This window comes from Gopherus flavomarginatus, chromosome 18 (assembly GCF_025201925.1).
Source record: "Gopherus flavomarginatus isolate rGopFla2 chromosome 18, rGopFla2.mat.asm, whole genome shotgun sequence".
Taxonomy (NCBI): Eukaryota; Metazoa; Chordata; order Testudines; family Testudinidae; genus Gopherus; species Gopherus flavomarginatus.
Genome location: NC_066634.1, coordinates 6,737,426 through 6,754,769, shown reverse-complemented (window position 1 = coordinate 6,754,769; position 17,344 = coordinate 6,737,426). Strand labels below are relative to the sequence as shown.

At 47.9% G+C, this 17,344-nt stretch overlaps 1 protein-coding gene across 1 annotated transcript in view; it reads left to right on the top strand.

Moving 5' to 3' along the window:
- Positions 1-17,344, top strand: part of SLC27A5 (solute carrier family 27 member 5) — a 36,724-nt gene that overhangs the window by 13,543 nt on the left and 5,837 nt on the right. The window contains exons 4-6 of the mRNA XM_050927611.1: positions 3,589-3,713; positions 5,974-6,168; positions 11,939-12,029. Of these exons, the coding sequence (XP_050783568.1) occupies positions 3,589-3,713; positions 5,974-6,168; positions 11,939-12,029 (411 nt within the window). The remainder of the gene's footprint in view (positions 1-3,588; positions 3,714-5,973; positions 6,169-11,938; positions 12,030-17,344) is intronic.

The following is a 17,344-nucleotide window of genomic DNA, read 5'->3' as shown; positions in this document are numbered from 1 at the left end:
TGGGAGAGGTGGATGAATAGAGGTAGATAGATAGATAGAAATATAGATAGAGTATGGAGGTAGATAGATAGATGGAAATGCAAAAAAGTGCATTTTTCCCATGCCAGGTCATCTTTAAGCAAACATCATTCTTAATTCTTCTTATTATTATCTAGATATGGATTATAAACTGTCCTTGAACAAATTTGTGCTGGAAATTAGAAGATGGTTTCTAACCATCAGAGGGGTAAGGTTCTGGGACAGCTGCCCAGAGGGAGTTGTGGCTCACCGCTGGTTTATGTTTTATGCTCCTGAAAGGTCATGCTTCAGGATTTCAGCCAACCAGCAGCAGGGGTCAGGAAGGAATCCCCACCCCCCTGCACGCAATGTATTCTATTTTTTGTTACCGTTGTTTTGTTTTTATCTCCTTCCTCTGAAGCGGCAGGGATGGCTGCTGCTGGAGAAGGGACACAAGATAGGGCTCTGAGTTGGCACTGAATATTCTCTCTCTCAGGTGGTTGGCTGGGTGGTTCTTACTCACGAGCTCAGGGTTAAACTGAACGCATTAGGTGAGGTGGGGAAGGAGTTTTCCCCCGCTCAGATTGTCAGGGACCTTAGGGGTTTTTTGCCTTCCTCTGCAGCATATGGGTCATGTGCCAGGATTATCTGGGTGTATCTCACTTAACCATTTCACTGCCATTGCGGGGGCCTCACATAGGGTCCCTCCTATTCTCTGCCTGTGGCACACACCATGTCTCCTGTGGGCAGTAATATACTGGTACCATTTCAGTTGTTGGGTTTAGCAAGCAGGTGCTTGGTGGAGTGGGTGGCCCTGTGACATACAGGAGCTCAGAGAGGTGATCAGATGGTCCTTTCTAGCCTGAAACTCTATGACCCTGAGCCCCGGCCGTGGCCCAGAACCCCGCTGGGCTAGACTCTGTACAGGCACAGAACAAAGAGATGGGCCCTTCCCTTCTCTCCTAAGTTATTGCTAATTCTGCCGAGCTGGGCTCTAAAACTCTTCTCTGAGCATGAAGTTTAAACCACATGGAATTTAGCTCATGGGGAAAACCATTTGTTCAGGTTATTGTCACCCCTTTGCCAAGTACTCCTTCACACAACGCAACTGTCAACCTGTGGAACTCACTGCTGAGGGATGGCCAAAGGTATAAATGGATTCAGAAAAGAATTAGATAAGTTCACGGAGGAGAGGTCCATCAATGACCATTAGCCAGGATGGCTAAGACTGTCATGGCCAGATGCTGGGACTGGACAACAAGTAGGGTATCCAGATGTCCCGATTTTATAGGGACAGTCCCGATTTTGGGGGCTTTTTCTTATATAGGCACCTATTACCCCCCATCCCATCCCGATTTGCTATCTGGTCATCCTAACAACAAGGGATGGATCAGTCAATAGTCACCCTGTTCTGTTTATTCCCTCTGAAGCACCTGGCACTGGCCACTGTTGGAAGACAGGATACTGGGCTTGATGGATCAATACTTTGACCCAGGATGGCCGTTCTTATGTTCCTTACATTTCTTAAGCTGCAGAAGATACTCAAAGCTTCACAGCTTGGCTTTCCACTGGAGGACATACATTCTTAAGGCATGTTGTTTATTTTTATATTATATATGCCAGACCTTGCACAGAGATGGTGTTGTATTAATTTAGATGGAATATGTTGGCCAAAGGTGTTAACACAACCCAGTCGCTCTTCAACATTGAACAGTGCTAAACAAGATTCAGGGTTTAGCCTCCAGAGAGCTCAGCCTGCTTAGTACCACGGCAAACACACTCGTTTTTTTTTTTAACCTTCTGTCAAAGATACAGAAAGGAAGGAAAACCAGCTAACATAAGAACATAAGAACAGCCGTACCGGGTCAGACCAAAGGTCCATCTAGCCCAGTATCTGTCTACCAACAGTGTCCAATGCCAGATGCCCCAGAGGGAATGAACCTAACAGGCAATGATCAAGTGATCTCTCTCCTGCCATCCGTCTCCACCCTCTGACAAACAGAGGCTAGGGACACCATTCCTTACCCATCCTGGCTAATAGCCATTTACGGACTTAGCCACCATGAATTTATCCAGTTTAACATCTTTGAAATGTGAAGTATTGAGTAGGGCTTTCATGTGAACACGTCCTGTCCCCTTTCCCTTTATCTGGAGAGTTTTAAAGGAAAACAGGTTGGACATTAGGAAAAAGTTCCTAACTGTCAGGGTAGTTAAACACTGGAATAGATTGCCTAGGGGAGTTGTGGAATCTCCATCTCTGGAGATATTTAAGAGTAGGTTAGATAAATGTCTATCAGGGATGGTCTAGACAGTATTTGGTCCTGCCATGAGGGCAGGGGACTGGACTCGATGACCTCTCGAGGTCTCTTCCAGTCCTAGAGTCTATGAATCTATGAAAACACCCCTTGTTTGGCTGTCTCTCCGATGGTACCAAAGATGGTAATGATCCTTCTGGGAAAAAGAGATGACGTTAGCTGAGGCTGGCTGGAGCCATGGTTGTTGCCGCCGGTGTTCGAATCTGATCCTGTTTAATCTCAGGTATTTGGGGTTCAGCAGGAGCAAGTACGGGTGGTGATATCGTCTGGGTTCCTCTCTCTGGCCCAGACATCTTTGAGAATTAGAGCAGAGGCCAGATGTCCCAGGAGATGGTGGGGGTGGCAGCCGTGATGATGATGCTTTCTACATAGCCTCCATCTGTTCTTTTTCTATTCCTCCTCCCCCCCAATCTCTTTCTTTAAGGACCCACAAAGGGAGTCATGAGTGGAACTGCCCATCCCCTCATTATTTTGACCACCAATTAGGCCTAGTTTCTGACACACAATTTTGGTTCATTAATTGCCAGTTCCATGTCTTCTGGTTTTACCAGGCATAACTTTAAGACAGTCCTTGAGTTACCTCCATGGGCCTTTTTGTTTAGACTACCTCAGTTTTCCTTTTCCCACTGACATTTGTTATTGTAGGTTATTGTGACATTTTATAAACTTCTACATACCTTTTTTACCATTTACAAATAGGGCAAATGTATAGTCCCAATTATTACAACAGTGGTCAGCATGCAGGGGAAATCCTTTCTTTCAGAAATCTCAGCCTGCCACCAATGATCGATGCCCTGGGAGCAACTAACTATGCCTCAAAATCAGCTCTAGTCAGAAAGAAACTCACGGCTCCCCCTAAAAAGAAACTGCTTCACAAAACTAACCATAATTCAAAAATGTCTCCAAAGACTGACCATTTGCTCGCACACCAAGAAAAAAGCCTATATGCAGCAGTGCCACCTGGTGACTCCTTCCATAGTATTATTATTGTTTGTTTTTTGATGACAACTAGGTGTTGTAGCTTTGTTGTGCTTGGTGCTGTACAAACACAGAACAAAAAGATGGTCCCAGCCCTGAGTAGTATAAGATGAGATACAACAAGTGGATTTAACAAATAGTCGGGCAGAACATAAGGCAATGGTGGATGAATAAAATCGGTAGGATAAGCAATGTACCGGTTGCCTCTTCAGTGCCATGACTGGGTTAGGGTAGACTGGAAAGGCTTAATTCAATGGGGTTCACATGCCTCCATCACCTCTCCTTCCCTCTCCCCTAGGAGCCACCTGTGTCTTGCGTCCCAAGTTCTCCGCCTCCCAGTTCTGGGATGACTGCCGGCGATACCACGTCTCTGTGATCCAGTACGTAGGGGAGGTGATGCGCTATCTGTGCAACACGCCCAAGGTAACCCAATGCCTTTCCCGGGGGTAGGGGGGCTGCTAGATTGTCCTTGGTTGATAATACCAATGGGGAAGGTGGGGTGAAGCAGTATGGAGTCCACTATGTCGTGTTGTTATTATTAATACAGGATACCAGCACAGCACCAATGTAACCACAAAGTCCTTTATTAAATCCAAAAGGCCAAGTGGTACTTACACAACTGCTCCAAATCAGCCTTAAGTGCCTAGGCAGTCATCACCTCCATACAATAATGTGCAGTGATAAGTTTTGATCTGCAACTTATAACAGAATTAGCTTAAACCCACGTTGGCTAGCGCCAACTGGTCAGACAGATACCAGCAACAAATATTTTAAGAGTTCACCCTTTTATGCCTTATCTACTGGATCCCGGGCTGCCAGAACAGGGAGGGTCAGGAGTCATGGCCCCATCCCTCCCACTGGTCACAAGAGTAAGTGATGGGGGGGGCGGAGAGGAGTGAGCAGGGGGTGGGGTCTTGGGGGGAAGAAGTGGTGTGGAGCCGGGGCCATGGTTCAGGTGCCAGTAGGTCCCCCACTTGTAGGGAGTTTCCACTGCTCCTGACTAGAACCTACATGCCTATTGTCACTGCTCCTTGAATTCTGTTCTTTGCTCAAACAGGTTAGAACCATCCCTGGTAACTGGGGCTTTTTATGCTCAGTATTTCCAACACGATCTCTCCAGATCTTCCCAGAATGTCTCAATACAAATTGGCAAGCATGATATAGTCATTAGCCAAGCTAATTTAATCTTTTATATACCTATCCAACCCTTCACCCGAGGGTGAAATTTAGCGATGAGTTCAAGGCCTGTGATGGCCACCATTTTGACCAACTACAGAGAATGAACCATCATTAGGCCTGGTCCAAAATGTTCTCTCTAAACTGGTTTTTGATGAAAAAAATTGTTTTTTTGACTAAGAATGTTCTTTCACAGAAAGTATCTACTTTCTATGGAAAATTGGGATTTTTTGTCAAAAAAAGCTCTCAACAATTGAAAAATTTTAGCCAAAAACTGAAAGAGTTTGATTCTGACATGTTGCCATGGTGCCACATGGGAGTTGTGCTGAATTTTTCAATAGTCACATTTTTTGCCATTTTTTCAACAGGAAACAAACAAACAAACATTTTTCAACCAATTCCACTGGGAATTTGCAGAGCTAAAAATCAGAATCCCCCAGAGCGTGAGCAAAAAGGGCCAGACTCTGGAGGCTGTAATAGGCCCGCTGTAGATCAGGCATAGATGGACATGTACCAGACACTGACCGATGAATGCCCCATGTATGTCCCACCTGAATGATCAAAATAGTGGTTTAAGGGGTATCTATGCCTTAAGGTGGCAGTTCTCTATATCACCCACTGGTGAGTGTATGTTACAAGTCCTGCTTCCCCATGCCAACCTACAATGGCTATGAGTCTGTTACAATCTTAAGCTGTAGCAGCTCCTGGTTTCAGTACCAAGGTTGCTGGTTTAGTCTCTGGTGTGTCAGCCAAGAGGGTAGCTGTCACATGTGCATGGGGAGATTTCACCTTCTATGTTCCTATCCAAGATCCCTTGTCCTATGCAGCATCCTGGATCTCTGGCTTGTGTTGGCCTCAAAATAGAGTTTCTGTGGCACTGTTGCTTCTTTAGCCACAGCCTGGGGTCTTACAGGGGTGTTTCTGCGAGGATGATAAATCAGTGAGGCGAGTCAAGGATATTCTCAGTGTGCTCTTGTTTATTCACCAACCCCCAGCCCCCAAACAAACATACCAAGTCTTGTTTCCCTGAGTGCTATGGGAACAAACAGCAGCAGGCAGCTTCCTGGCTGCAAGATCCCCGTGTCTGCCCCTCCAGCGAACTCTGTGCCCAAGAAGCTCCATCCCTGCTTCATCCCAGAGTCAGATTTGCTCTCTTCCTCCTGGCTTTTTGCTCTCACAGCCGAGCCCTCACGTTTACAACCAGGCAACCTCCCGCTCATGGCCCCACGTCCTAGCTCTGCCCCACCATGTGGCCTGCTGCCTTGGGTGATTGCCCGACAGCTGTTATTATCACACAAAGGGGCTGGGTTGCTCCTTCTTTTGATCTTGAAAGTGAATGCTCAGTGCCCACTCCCTGGATGGCTGCCACTGACCCCTTACAGCATAACATGGGGGCCTGTAGGGTGCATGGGCACCTTGGTAGATCCCTGAACTAGTGTAAGACCCAGGGTGAGACCTGGCCTCCTTTCTGTGCCGCTCCTGGAGCCCCGCCCTGTTTGCTTTGCAGAGGGAGAATGAACGAGAGCATCAAGTGCGGCTGGCTTTGGGTAACGGCTTGAGGGTGGAGGTCTGGAAGGAATTCCTCCAGCGCTTCGGGCCCATTCCCATCTGCGAGTTCTATGGGGCCACAGAGGGTAACACTGGGTTCATTAACTACATTGGGAAGATTGGAGCCGTGGGAAGAGCCAGCTTCATCCAGAAGGTGAGGAATGCTACTCTGCCTCTCCCCTACCGTGATGGCCATTTCCCTAGTTCCCATTACTGATTTCTTCCCCAGCTGGGACAGGTGTGGAGGCTGAGCACAGTTGATGAAGGTCTCTCTAGCCATTTGGCCTCTCTTACTGTGGTTCATCAACCACACTGAGATGAAACAGATTCCTGCATCCATTTCCCCTGGGATGTGAGGTTATGTTGATATTTCTCCCCCACAGGCAGGGCCGTCGAGAGGATTCAGGAGGCCTGGGGTCCTCGGTGGTGGGGGTCCCCTGCTTCAGCAGTAATTTGGTGGCAGGGGGGTCCTTCCGCTCTGATACCCTCAGCCAAAGTGCCCCGAAGACCCGCGGTGGGGAGTCCCTGCCGCCGAATTACCGCTGAAGACTCAGCTCTTCGGCGGCGGGTCCTGGGGTGGAAGGACCCCCCGCCATGAGTCTTTGGGGCACTTTGGCGGCGGGTCCCGGAGCGGAAGAACCCCCCGCCGCTGAATTACCGACGACGATGACCCGGACCGAGTGAAGGACCCTGCTCCAGGGGCCCTGAAAAACTCTCATGGGGGCTGGGCCCAGGGCCTGCAGCAAATTGTCCCACTTGCCCCCTCTCTGGGCCGCCCTGCCCACAGGCTGTGAAAAGTGTTGGTGCATCAGAAAGAGTCCAGTTAGGTTAGGCCTGGGGAGGCTTGGGGATTGAAAGTGAAAGGCCTTAAGGACCCCAATCTATTTAGCTTATCAGAAAGAAGACTGAGTGATGACAAAGTATCTTCATGGATAGGAGACACCAGACTCTTTAACCTAGTGGAAAAAGGCAAGCCTGGCTGCCTGCTGGAAGAGCTGTTAGCCAAACACGAGTTGTATTGTTCAAGATAGGGACAATCAGGAGAAATTCTCTGGCCTTTGTTATACAGAAGGTCAGATTACAGGCTTGGCTACATTTGAAACACTGCTGCTGTGATGCTTCAGCGTGGACACTACTTGCACCAGCAGAAGGGTTCTTCTACATGCGTAGTTAATCCACCTCTCTGTGAGAAGTGGGAGCTAGCTTGACGAATGTCTAGATGGGACTTCAGTTGGCTTAACTACATCACTCAGGGGCGTGGATTCTTCATACATAGCTGGGTTGACCTAATTTTCTGGCATAGTCCAGCCCTAGATGATCGAGAGGCCCCTGGTGGGTATTCAAATCTATGAAGCTATGAACTTGCAGAAAACTTTCCCAGGGAGACTCTGGCTTCAGGGCATCCTGCAGAAAACACGCAATATGTATAAATCAACACGTCATGCCAAAAATATTACACCAGAGAGATGCCCATCTCTTCCCCCCGAGGAATAGGCACGAGCTCCTCCCAGCTTATCAGAAAAAAGCCAGGAGAGAACGAATCAAGGGCACTGCAGTGTTAGTGTGCCCAGAAGTTCAGCAAATTCTGTGACTGTTTCAGCCGAGGAGGGGAGCAGATTCCAAAGTGCAGGGCAGCCAGCCATGCCCTGGGCAGATACATCTGGGAAATGTCAGTGCAGGCTTTCCTTACCTTAGAGTAGGGTGACAAGATGTTTTTTAAAGGGACAGTCTCATTTTTTGGTACTTTTTCTTATATAGGTGCCAAATACCCCCCACCCACTGTCCCATTTTTTCACAGTTGCTAGCTGGTCACCCTACCTTAGAGGCTCTCCAAGTACAGCAAGGAGAGAAATGGACTCTGACCTAGCGAGGCCCCACACTTTTTGCAGTGAATGACGCCAGCTCAGAAGCTGGAGCCAGGAGCGGCGCCAGGGTTTTTGGCGCCCTAGGCGCAGGGCCAGCTTGCCGGTCTGCGGCTCCGGTGGACCTCCCGCAGGCGTTCCTGCTGATGCTCCACCAGAGCCGCAGGACCAGCGAGGAGGTCCACCAGAGCAGTCTGCCGGAGTCCACCGGAGCAGTCTGCCGCCCTCCCAAATCCTGGTGCCCTAGGCAACCGCCGGCCCTGGCTGGAGCACTGATCAAATGAGCCTGTGTGTGAAACGTTGCTAAAGGCTCAGACAGCTGCATCTTGCCTTGGTAGACTGTCTGCTGTAAAGGGGGAAAAGGTTGATTTTGTGGCCAAGGCCACTGTACTCAGCAGATCTAAAGGCAGTTATAGGATCCCTGGCTGAGCTTGGCCATGTCACCGTATTATTTGTATTACGGCCAAGGAGCCCCCGAACTCCATTGCGCTGTTGTAACGATCCTGCCTTTGGTGGGACACAACTGAGAGGACCAATTCAGCACAAATGGCTGAGATCAGGACAGTTACAGCCCAAGGATGGGGTTCCTTTGCACACCACGGCAAATCAAACCAGCCAAACAGAGAAGACTTCAGTTTTACCCCACTGGCTAACCAGAAGTCTTATAAACAATTCCCTTAGACGTTTCCAGTATCACGACCAGTGCCACTCATTACGGGGATGAATGGTTATGAAAACCAACACCCCAGTAAAAGAAAAAGGTTGTCCTGATCCCAAAGGACCAAGCCCCAGACCCAGGTCAATATATAATTCAGATCTTACCCACAAATCACGCTGTTGTCAATCCTTTAGAACCTAAAATCTAAAGGTTTAGTCATAAAAGGAAAAAGATATAGTTGAGAGCTAGAATTGGTTAAATTGGTTAAATTTACACCATGTAGAGACCAAGCATAGGAGTTTATTACACACAGCGCTGGTGGAGTGTCACCTTGCTTATTAGGCTCAGAGACACTGTCAATCAATTAATTACAATAGAATATATAGATTTTCCATGGGCGGGGGAATGTGACAGGGTAGGCAGTTCCACACCCTGGGATGGGTTTTGCAGCAAGACAAGATAGCACATTAGCCAATGGTTAAAAGGTTACATAATGTCTCCGCCCATGGTCTCAAGTTAGCAAGTTAACATTTAATTAATACTTTGATAAAATGTTATTAGTATAAAATATATATGTTGAATTCTTATTTGGGGTCCATAGGAATGGAGCAACTCCTTGGATTGTCCACCAGGTACATTCCTAGGGGTTAAAACAAAGAAACAATGAAAGTATATAGCAATAAAGATTGTCCTCTTTATGTTTTAAGGCAGGCATTGGTCCCTGGGAAGGGAAGTGGAAGGATGCCATATCTTATACTGACATGTGCCAACTTTTCATAAACTTAAGAATGGATCTGTGGAAACAAGTTCCCTACAGAAGAGATTGACACAATAGGAACAGGGACCCTTTGTTTAATTTGCAACTCTGAATAAGACACAATTATTTTGTTCTTAGCGTTAACACCTGGCAATTTGCTGACCAGGCCTATTTTAGCAAAAACAAGATTATCTATTTACCCCAGCTTTCTTTTAGCTAATTACTATTGGCTAGGCCTCTGGTCTCTTGACCAAACTCTGGACTTTGGGTCTGAGAATGAGCTGGCACAATCCATATACCAGGTTGTTATATAAAATGCACACGGATTTTAACCCTTCAGAATCAATCACATACAGTCACGGCAAAGTTCTTGGTTCAGGCTTGTAGCAGTGATGGAATAAACTGCAGGTTCAAATCAAGCCTCTGGAGCACATCCCCAGGTGGGATGGGTCATTCAGTCCTTTGTTCAGAGTTTCCGTTTGTTGTAGCAAAGTCCCTCCAGAGGCAAGAAACAGGATTGAAGACAAGATGGAGGAGATGCAGTTGCCTTTTATATTCTTTCTCTTGTGTGTGGAAACCCCTTGGTTCTCCTCTGCAAGATCACAGCAAGATGGAGTTTGGAGTCACATGGGCAAGTCACATGTCCATGCATGACTCAGTTCTTTACAGGCTGATGCCATTGTCCACATGTTAGTTTGAATGTTCCCAGAAAGGCTCAGATGTGGACTGGCATCTCCAAAGTCCATAGTCAGCTAAGTGTTTCTTGACTGGGCACTTACTGAGAATAGTCCCTTCTCAAGAAGCTGACCAAATGCTACACTGAGGCTATTTAGACTCAGAACACATTGAGATACACGTACATAGCCAATATTCATAACTGCAATACAAAAATGACACACCCATACAGACAGCATGATTATAATCAGCAACTCATAACCTTTCCATAGACACCTCACACAACAACCTTTGTACAATATTTGCTACAAATATATAACAGTGGTTGCAACAATGATCTATACGGTCACAGGTTATGTCAGTAATGTCAAACCCCCAACGCTGTACATTATTTATTAAGTATATTATGATAGCACTAGGACCCCCAGTAATGGACTAGGGCCTCCTTGTGCTAGACACTGTACTTTATCTATTAGGTGTATTATGGTAGAGCCTGAGAGCCCCAGTCATGAATCCTGGCCCTATTGTGCAAGGTGCTGTACAAATTTAGAACAAAAAGATGCCAAATTATCCTTATGTTCACCTCATCATTTGTTTGACTTGTCTGATTGGACGGTGAGCTCTTTGGGGCAGAGATTGTCTCTGAGTAGGTGTGCAGCACAGCCTTAGTTCGTTCCTCTAACAACACTATGCAGCGCAGGCTGCATCTGCAGCCCAGCCTGGTGGTGATTCAGCCTTGAAGCTTTGCAATCCGGCCCTAGAGAAGGAAGGGACCATGTTCTAGCTCAGCACTGGGGCATGAAAACGTCATTGCCAGGGCAATGAGCATTCAATAAGATCTCCTTGTGGCACTGAAGAATTGAGAAGGGTCATCTGCTTAGAGAGGGTTTCAAGCACCTCTTTATGCCGGTGATTTCCGCAAAGTGCCACCTCTGCCCCTTTGCTTCTCCCCAAGTGTCAAGGAGTTCAAGGATTTCGGCAAAGCTCCATGCTCCGGCATGAGGCAGTGCATGATAGTGAACAGCGCTGCTCAATGCTGAGATGCATAATTCCAGGAGTATCCTGGCTTCACACTAGCATTGGAACAGGGCAGGCAACATCCAGGCTTTGAGACCCCAGGGCAGGGGAAGGCAGATGGATAAGCAGGCAGGCAGAAATGGACAGCAGTGTGGGATAGCGGTGGGCGGACCCTCAAACTCGTGCCAATGAGCCAGTGCCTTTGTCCATCCTAAATGCTCAGTGATCTCAATCCACTTACCAAGCGGACTGTGTTTTTCCAACATGGTCCAACCATTTTTCAATGCTGCAGGCCAGAGGTTAATTTTGGGGTTACCTCCGTGGCCCTCGTGCAGAAATATAATTCCAAATTCTAGGATCAGGTCAGTTTTGAAGGATTTAGCCACTAATAGGGTTCAGAAGTAATAAAATGAAATTAAATAAGAGAATAGCTCACTTCTTCATGGAAACCCTGGGGAAAAGGTTTTTCTCACACTAGAATCCCAAGGTCGACAACAATAGTTGTATTGGTAAGTCGGAGACAGCAAGGCATTGTGTTTGTCCGTTACTTTCCACGACTCAAGCAGTCTTCCATGCTGTATTCCCCACATCAGCTTTCCTGAATTGCAGCCATTGCAGTTACGTGCCCCCTTGTGCTTGGGTGACGGTTGCACCTTATTTTAATGGACCACGCTCCAAATCCCCGGCATGCACCTCACTGAAAACCACAACATGCCGATACGCTGGCGAGAGAAGCTCAAAAGCAGCGATCCTCCTGCCTCACGGAGGAGTCCATAGCTGCAGCCACGCAGCTGCGGGGCTGCATGCAGGTGAAAATCACTCGAGGACTAGATGGAATCACTGGTGGGGGGGAGGGGGGAGAGGGAAGGTGGCAGATCCTGATAATAGGCACACGAGGGACGCTGGCATCATTTTTCCAGCTGATTTCCATCTTTGTCACCCCGTTGCTTTCCAGATGCTCATGCCCTTTGAGTTGATCCGGTACAACGTGGAGCGAGATGAACCCGTGCGAGATGAGAGAGGGTGCTGCATCCGAGTCCCCCCCGGTAAGAATAACAGGCTGGCCATGGGGCGGTGCTGATGGGGAGAGCGAGCCCCTTGTGGAGGAAGCATGATACAGTGATTGCAGTCTTAGCCTGGCATTTCTGAGACCAGAATTCAACTCCCAACCTCAGGTGAGTCACCTAGGCCCAGATCCACTGAGCATAAGAGAAGCTCGGTGCCTAAATACCATTGAGGATCTGTGCCTCGGTTACTCTTTTGTGAAATGCGGCTGATAGCCCAGCCCTACCTTTTCGGGGGGGATTGTCAGAATCAGAGCATTAGAAGACTGTGAGACAGTCCCATACTCACAGCAGCCATATAAGTCCCCTAACTAGACAGTGGAATCGTTGATAGCAGGGATGAATGAAAGCCACAGAGCTGGAGAATCTGCAAAACTCATGCCCCGTTGTTTTCAGAGAGTGGATGGCAAAATTAGTTCACCATCACCAACCATGTCCTCTGTTGTTGTTTTAACCCGTTTCACGCACACATCAAACAGACAAGGTTTTCACAGATTTCCTGGCGTGTTCGGATTTAATACGACGTGACGTCAAATAGCTAATTCGGTTGAAGTGTCATTTAAGAGAGTCAATCGAATACTTGATACAGCACTATATAGAATACAGAAAGGAAATGTACATACCAATCTGAGACTGGAGAAATTAGACATCACGTTTCACTTCACTTTGCTTCTAATTCCCCCAAGTCATTCCTTACATACTGGTTTTGGAGAAAGAAAATCCTTAAAAATCTTTCTTTCTCATGCTCTGAGCTGATTTTGAAAATGATCAATGTACTGAATCAATAAGCCGATGACAGCTGTAACTATTGTATCTGTTCTGAGACCATCTGTAGCCATAATTAGCTCTTAATGACTCAGACATCAGTCAATAGGTTTCTCCATGCTGTGACATTGATTATAGCACATGGCCACTGTGCTGAATGGGCCCTGCGCATTTTATCAGTTCCGTGTTGTCATTTATAACCATCCTTCATCAATTATGCCATCTCGTCCACTGCAACACACATCGAAAGTAGCAGGCATGTGGACTAGGTCAGCAAGGTCAGGGGAAAAGCAGATGAGATGGTTAAATACACTCTTACTTTAAATTACAGACATCCATTATTTTAAGATAAAACAGTCTTTGGCATTAGAGTTAGTTATATTTAAAAACCGGACACTCCAGCAGGAGTGCTGGAGCTTCCCCTGCCCCGCCACTTCCCCCCCAAGATCCCACCCCTGTCCTATCTATTCCCCCCCAAAGACCTGCCCCTGCCCCGCCTCTTCCCCTGAGGCCCCACCCCTGTCTACTCCTCTTCCTTCTTCCCCCCCGTCACTCACGGCTTCTCCCTCCCACTCCCTACCCGCACCCGGGTCAGGAGGGATTTGCCTGTGGAGCCGAGGCTGGGAGCTGCAGCTGTCTGATGAAGATAGGAGGCGGCCCTGGCTGAGTAGAGGCTGGCATGGATGATGACCCAGTGCCTCCCCGCCACCCTGACTTGCAGTAACCAGACTTTGGGTGTCTGGTCAGTAGATCTGACTGCACACTGTCAGGTCCCCTTTTTGACCAGACTTTCCCAACTGAAACTGGGCACCTGGCCACCCTAGAGTTTAGTCTAGTCTGACCTCATGCATATCAGAGGCCAGAGATCATTCATTAATGAAGTTGTTCCTTCATTAAGCCTAGAACTTCTGATTGAGTTATGGGGTGACATTATAGACAATCATCCAGGGTATGTCTACACAGCAACTAGACACCTGCTGCTGGCCCATGGCAGCTGACTCTGGCTTGTGGGGCTCAGGCAGGGGGGAGGTTTCATTTCTGTGAGGAGGGAGGGTCCCAGAGCCCAGGCTCCAGGCCTAGTCCGGAAGTCTACAAAACAATGGAACAACCTGCAGCCCGAGTCAGCTGTAACGGGCCGTCCGTGGGTGTCTAGTTGCCATGTAGACATACCCACAATCTTGATTAAGAGACTCCAATGGTAGAACGAGGCTGCAGGGGTATTTGCAGTACGTGTTAGACACACCCTGGCTAGCTTTGATCCAGTGATGCAGAATCCGCTTTACATCCCATAGCAAGTTGCTTCTCTTGCGTCTGTTGTTCTTTACACAACAATGCAATAGGAAGACAGGATCTTGACACAGTTGAGTTCCCACACTATGTTGTTGTACACAACCATACTCAGCCTAGCTACTCCCACACTGCTACAGAACACAGCGAGTGCTGTCCTGGACCCACAGGACCAAGGCTACATCCCAACTTTTAAACAGTCCCTTGGCAGAACCCCTCAGTTCTCCAGGGTAACCCCTTCCATCAGTAGCAGGGAAGAGGGGAAAAGTCTCTCAGCTGGAGTCTACACATCTCAGCAAGTATTTGCAGTGACGCCAGGCAGCATTTCCAAAACAGTTGGGTTTGCTGGGGAACAGGAACTCAGCCTCAGGTCAGCACAGGAAGATAACGGTTAAGACATTGTCCCTCTGACCAAGCCAGTGCAAATCATCGGCCCAGCTTCTATGGGCTCCATTCCAGGCTCTGCACTCACCACTCAGCCTCTCCCAAAAGTCGACTCCTCCTCTCCGTCCTGCCAGTATTACTTTGTTCTCAAGCTGAGGCTTCTGCTCAGCTTCCCTGCTGAGGTGTGCGGGGTTGGGAACCCACCTCCCTCTGAGCGATTGGTTTCTTTAATGGTCCAGTTCATTGCATCCCAGGCAGTGAGGGGGTCACACACACCTTACATTTCCTGCGTTGCCCCAAGAGCACCCTTTTGCCCCTCCAGAGAGCAGTACAAAACAGAGGAGAAACTGAGGCACACATGGGCATCACAAAAACATGACTGAAAATTGCCACTTTCTCACGAGTGCCCCTAGAGAGCTCTGCCCTATATTCACTATGCTGGCAGTGGCTAATTACTCTTGCTTCAGACTTTATGCCTGATTCTAGCCTGAATATGTCTGGGTTCAGTTTCCAGACATTGGATTTCATTCTGCCTCTGTCCGCTCAGTCAAATTTCCCAGCTAATGGGCAGGATAGAAGATCTAGCAAAGGTCCTATGGTCCCCACTACTTGTAGTATCTGACCACCTCTTGGGCTTTAATGCATTTATCCAAACGTACCTCTGTGAGGTAGGGAAGTCTTATTAGAGTGACCATATTTTCCCAAGGGAAAGTGGGACTCTGTGTGGGGCTAGCCCGAGCCCTCCCATTCCCCACTGTGGGGCTGGTCCGAGCCGCTCGTCCGGGCTCTCCCCCACAGGGCTGACCCAAGCCCCTCTCCAAAGGCTGGAGAGAGTGGGGCTGGCTTAAGCCGCTCGCCCCCTCACGCGTTCCTCCACACTCCACTTTTGCCCAAAAAGTCAGGAAGGATGGGATCAGGCTTAAAAAAGAGACCGTCTGACCAAAATGGAACGTGTTGTCGTTCTAAGTATTATCCCCATTGCAGAGATGGGAGATTAAGATACAGAGAGCAAGTGTAACATTTAGGAGTCTAAATCCCATTCTCAATAGCGACCTAGGAACTTTGGAGCCTAATTCTCATTGAAATTCAGTGGGGCCAATACAAGAGGGAGCTAGATAGAGTCATGGAGGACAGGTCCATCAGTGGCTATTAGCCATGATGGGCAGGGATGATGTCCCTAGCCTCTGCTTGCCAGAAGCTGGGATTGGACGACAGGGCATGGATCACTTGATGATAACCTGTCCGTTCATTCCCTATGGGTCACCTGGCATTGACCACTGTCAGAAGACAGGATACTGGGCTAGATGGACCTTTGGTCTGACCCAGTATGACTGTTCTTATGTTCTTATGGGGGCCTGTTTACACATGGAAATTAATGTGGATTAAAATAGGGGGTGCATTTAAAGTGCAATAGATATTCCTGAATAATGCCATGCGGGATTGTTCTGATTTCGGCATGAGGGTGGCATGTTCCTGCGGAGCTTAACCCCTTTTCAAACCCACCACTCGCAACCTTTCTGAGGTCACCCAGACCGGTGAGGTGTTCTGGCTCCACCTGCTATGTAACTTTGGGAGTCTTAGTGCCATGCTGCTGTGATTCCAAGCCCTGACACCAGTTGCCGGCCTACAAGCCAAAGGTCTCACCCTGGCTTCCATCAGCCAAATTACTCCTTTCAAGGTGACAGCAACAGCCCTTCTCAGCCTGCATCTCCCCAAATCCTTCTGGCCCAAGTCCTTAACTTCCAGCTGCTCCATGTGCTGCCCCCAGAGGAGTGAAACCAGCCCCCAGCTACCAGTTCCCTTTGGCACACATACCACAGTGCACACCAGAGCCATGCTCAGGATGGAAATAAACAAAAGGTTTATTTGATAGAAAAAATCCCAGACTCCGAGAAGAAACAGCAAAGGGGACACCAACACACACACACACACACACACATTATATTACCCCGGAATTTGACCTTCCTGCATGTACCCCAGAACCTGACTGTGCTGCAGCCGTCCATTCTCATAGACTCATAGACTTCAAGGTCAGAAAGGACCATTATGATCATCTAGTCTGACCTCCTGCACAACGCAGGCCACAGAATCTCACTCACTCACTCCTGTAACAAACCCCTAACCTATGTCTGAGTTACTGTATGTGCAGCCACTGCCGGCTGAAAACCAAACCAATAGCTAGGAAAAATCTTAGACCTTTGTGAGACAAGGTCGGACAGCTGCAGACTTGCAGTTTGCTAAGCAGAATGGGAGGATGGGAGGGAAAGTTCTGGAAGAGAGTGAGTGGTTTTAGGTCCCTCTGACATCTTGTTGTTATGGCTAGAAATGCTAGAACTGTTTGGAGATGAGGAGGAGAAATTAGGAGAATTGCTGACTCAGCGGAGGTTAGTCTGCTGACCCACTAGGCGTCACTGTAGATTACGTGCTTTGTTAGAGTTAGCTAAATAAGATTTGATAAAAATAAATACCTCAGATCAGTGCAAGGGAGCTTTTCTCCAGGCAAGGAACTGACACTTAAACTCCCCATCAGCTGGAGGGAAAGAGGGCCCCTTGGAAGCCCGGATGGTGGTTACTCAAAAGCATCTCAGACTGTGGGTAACTATATCTGAGATATCCTAAACCTATTACATATGTGTGTGTGTGCTTAATAGCTAATAACAGTAGTTTTAGATAAGAGCACGCTTCCTTATATCAATCATTTATCAGACAGAAGTTGCTGTGTCCCCACTGATTTGTTCCTAACACCTCCTGGAGAGAGACCGTTAAGTGACTCCTGGGAGACTCTGGGTAACAGTTACACAAAAAGTAAACATCAGGATGCACCTTCAGGCTTTATGCCTCTAAATTAGCTAACTTCTCTT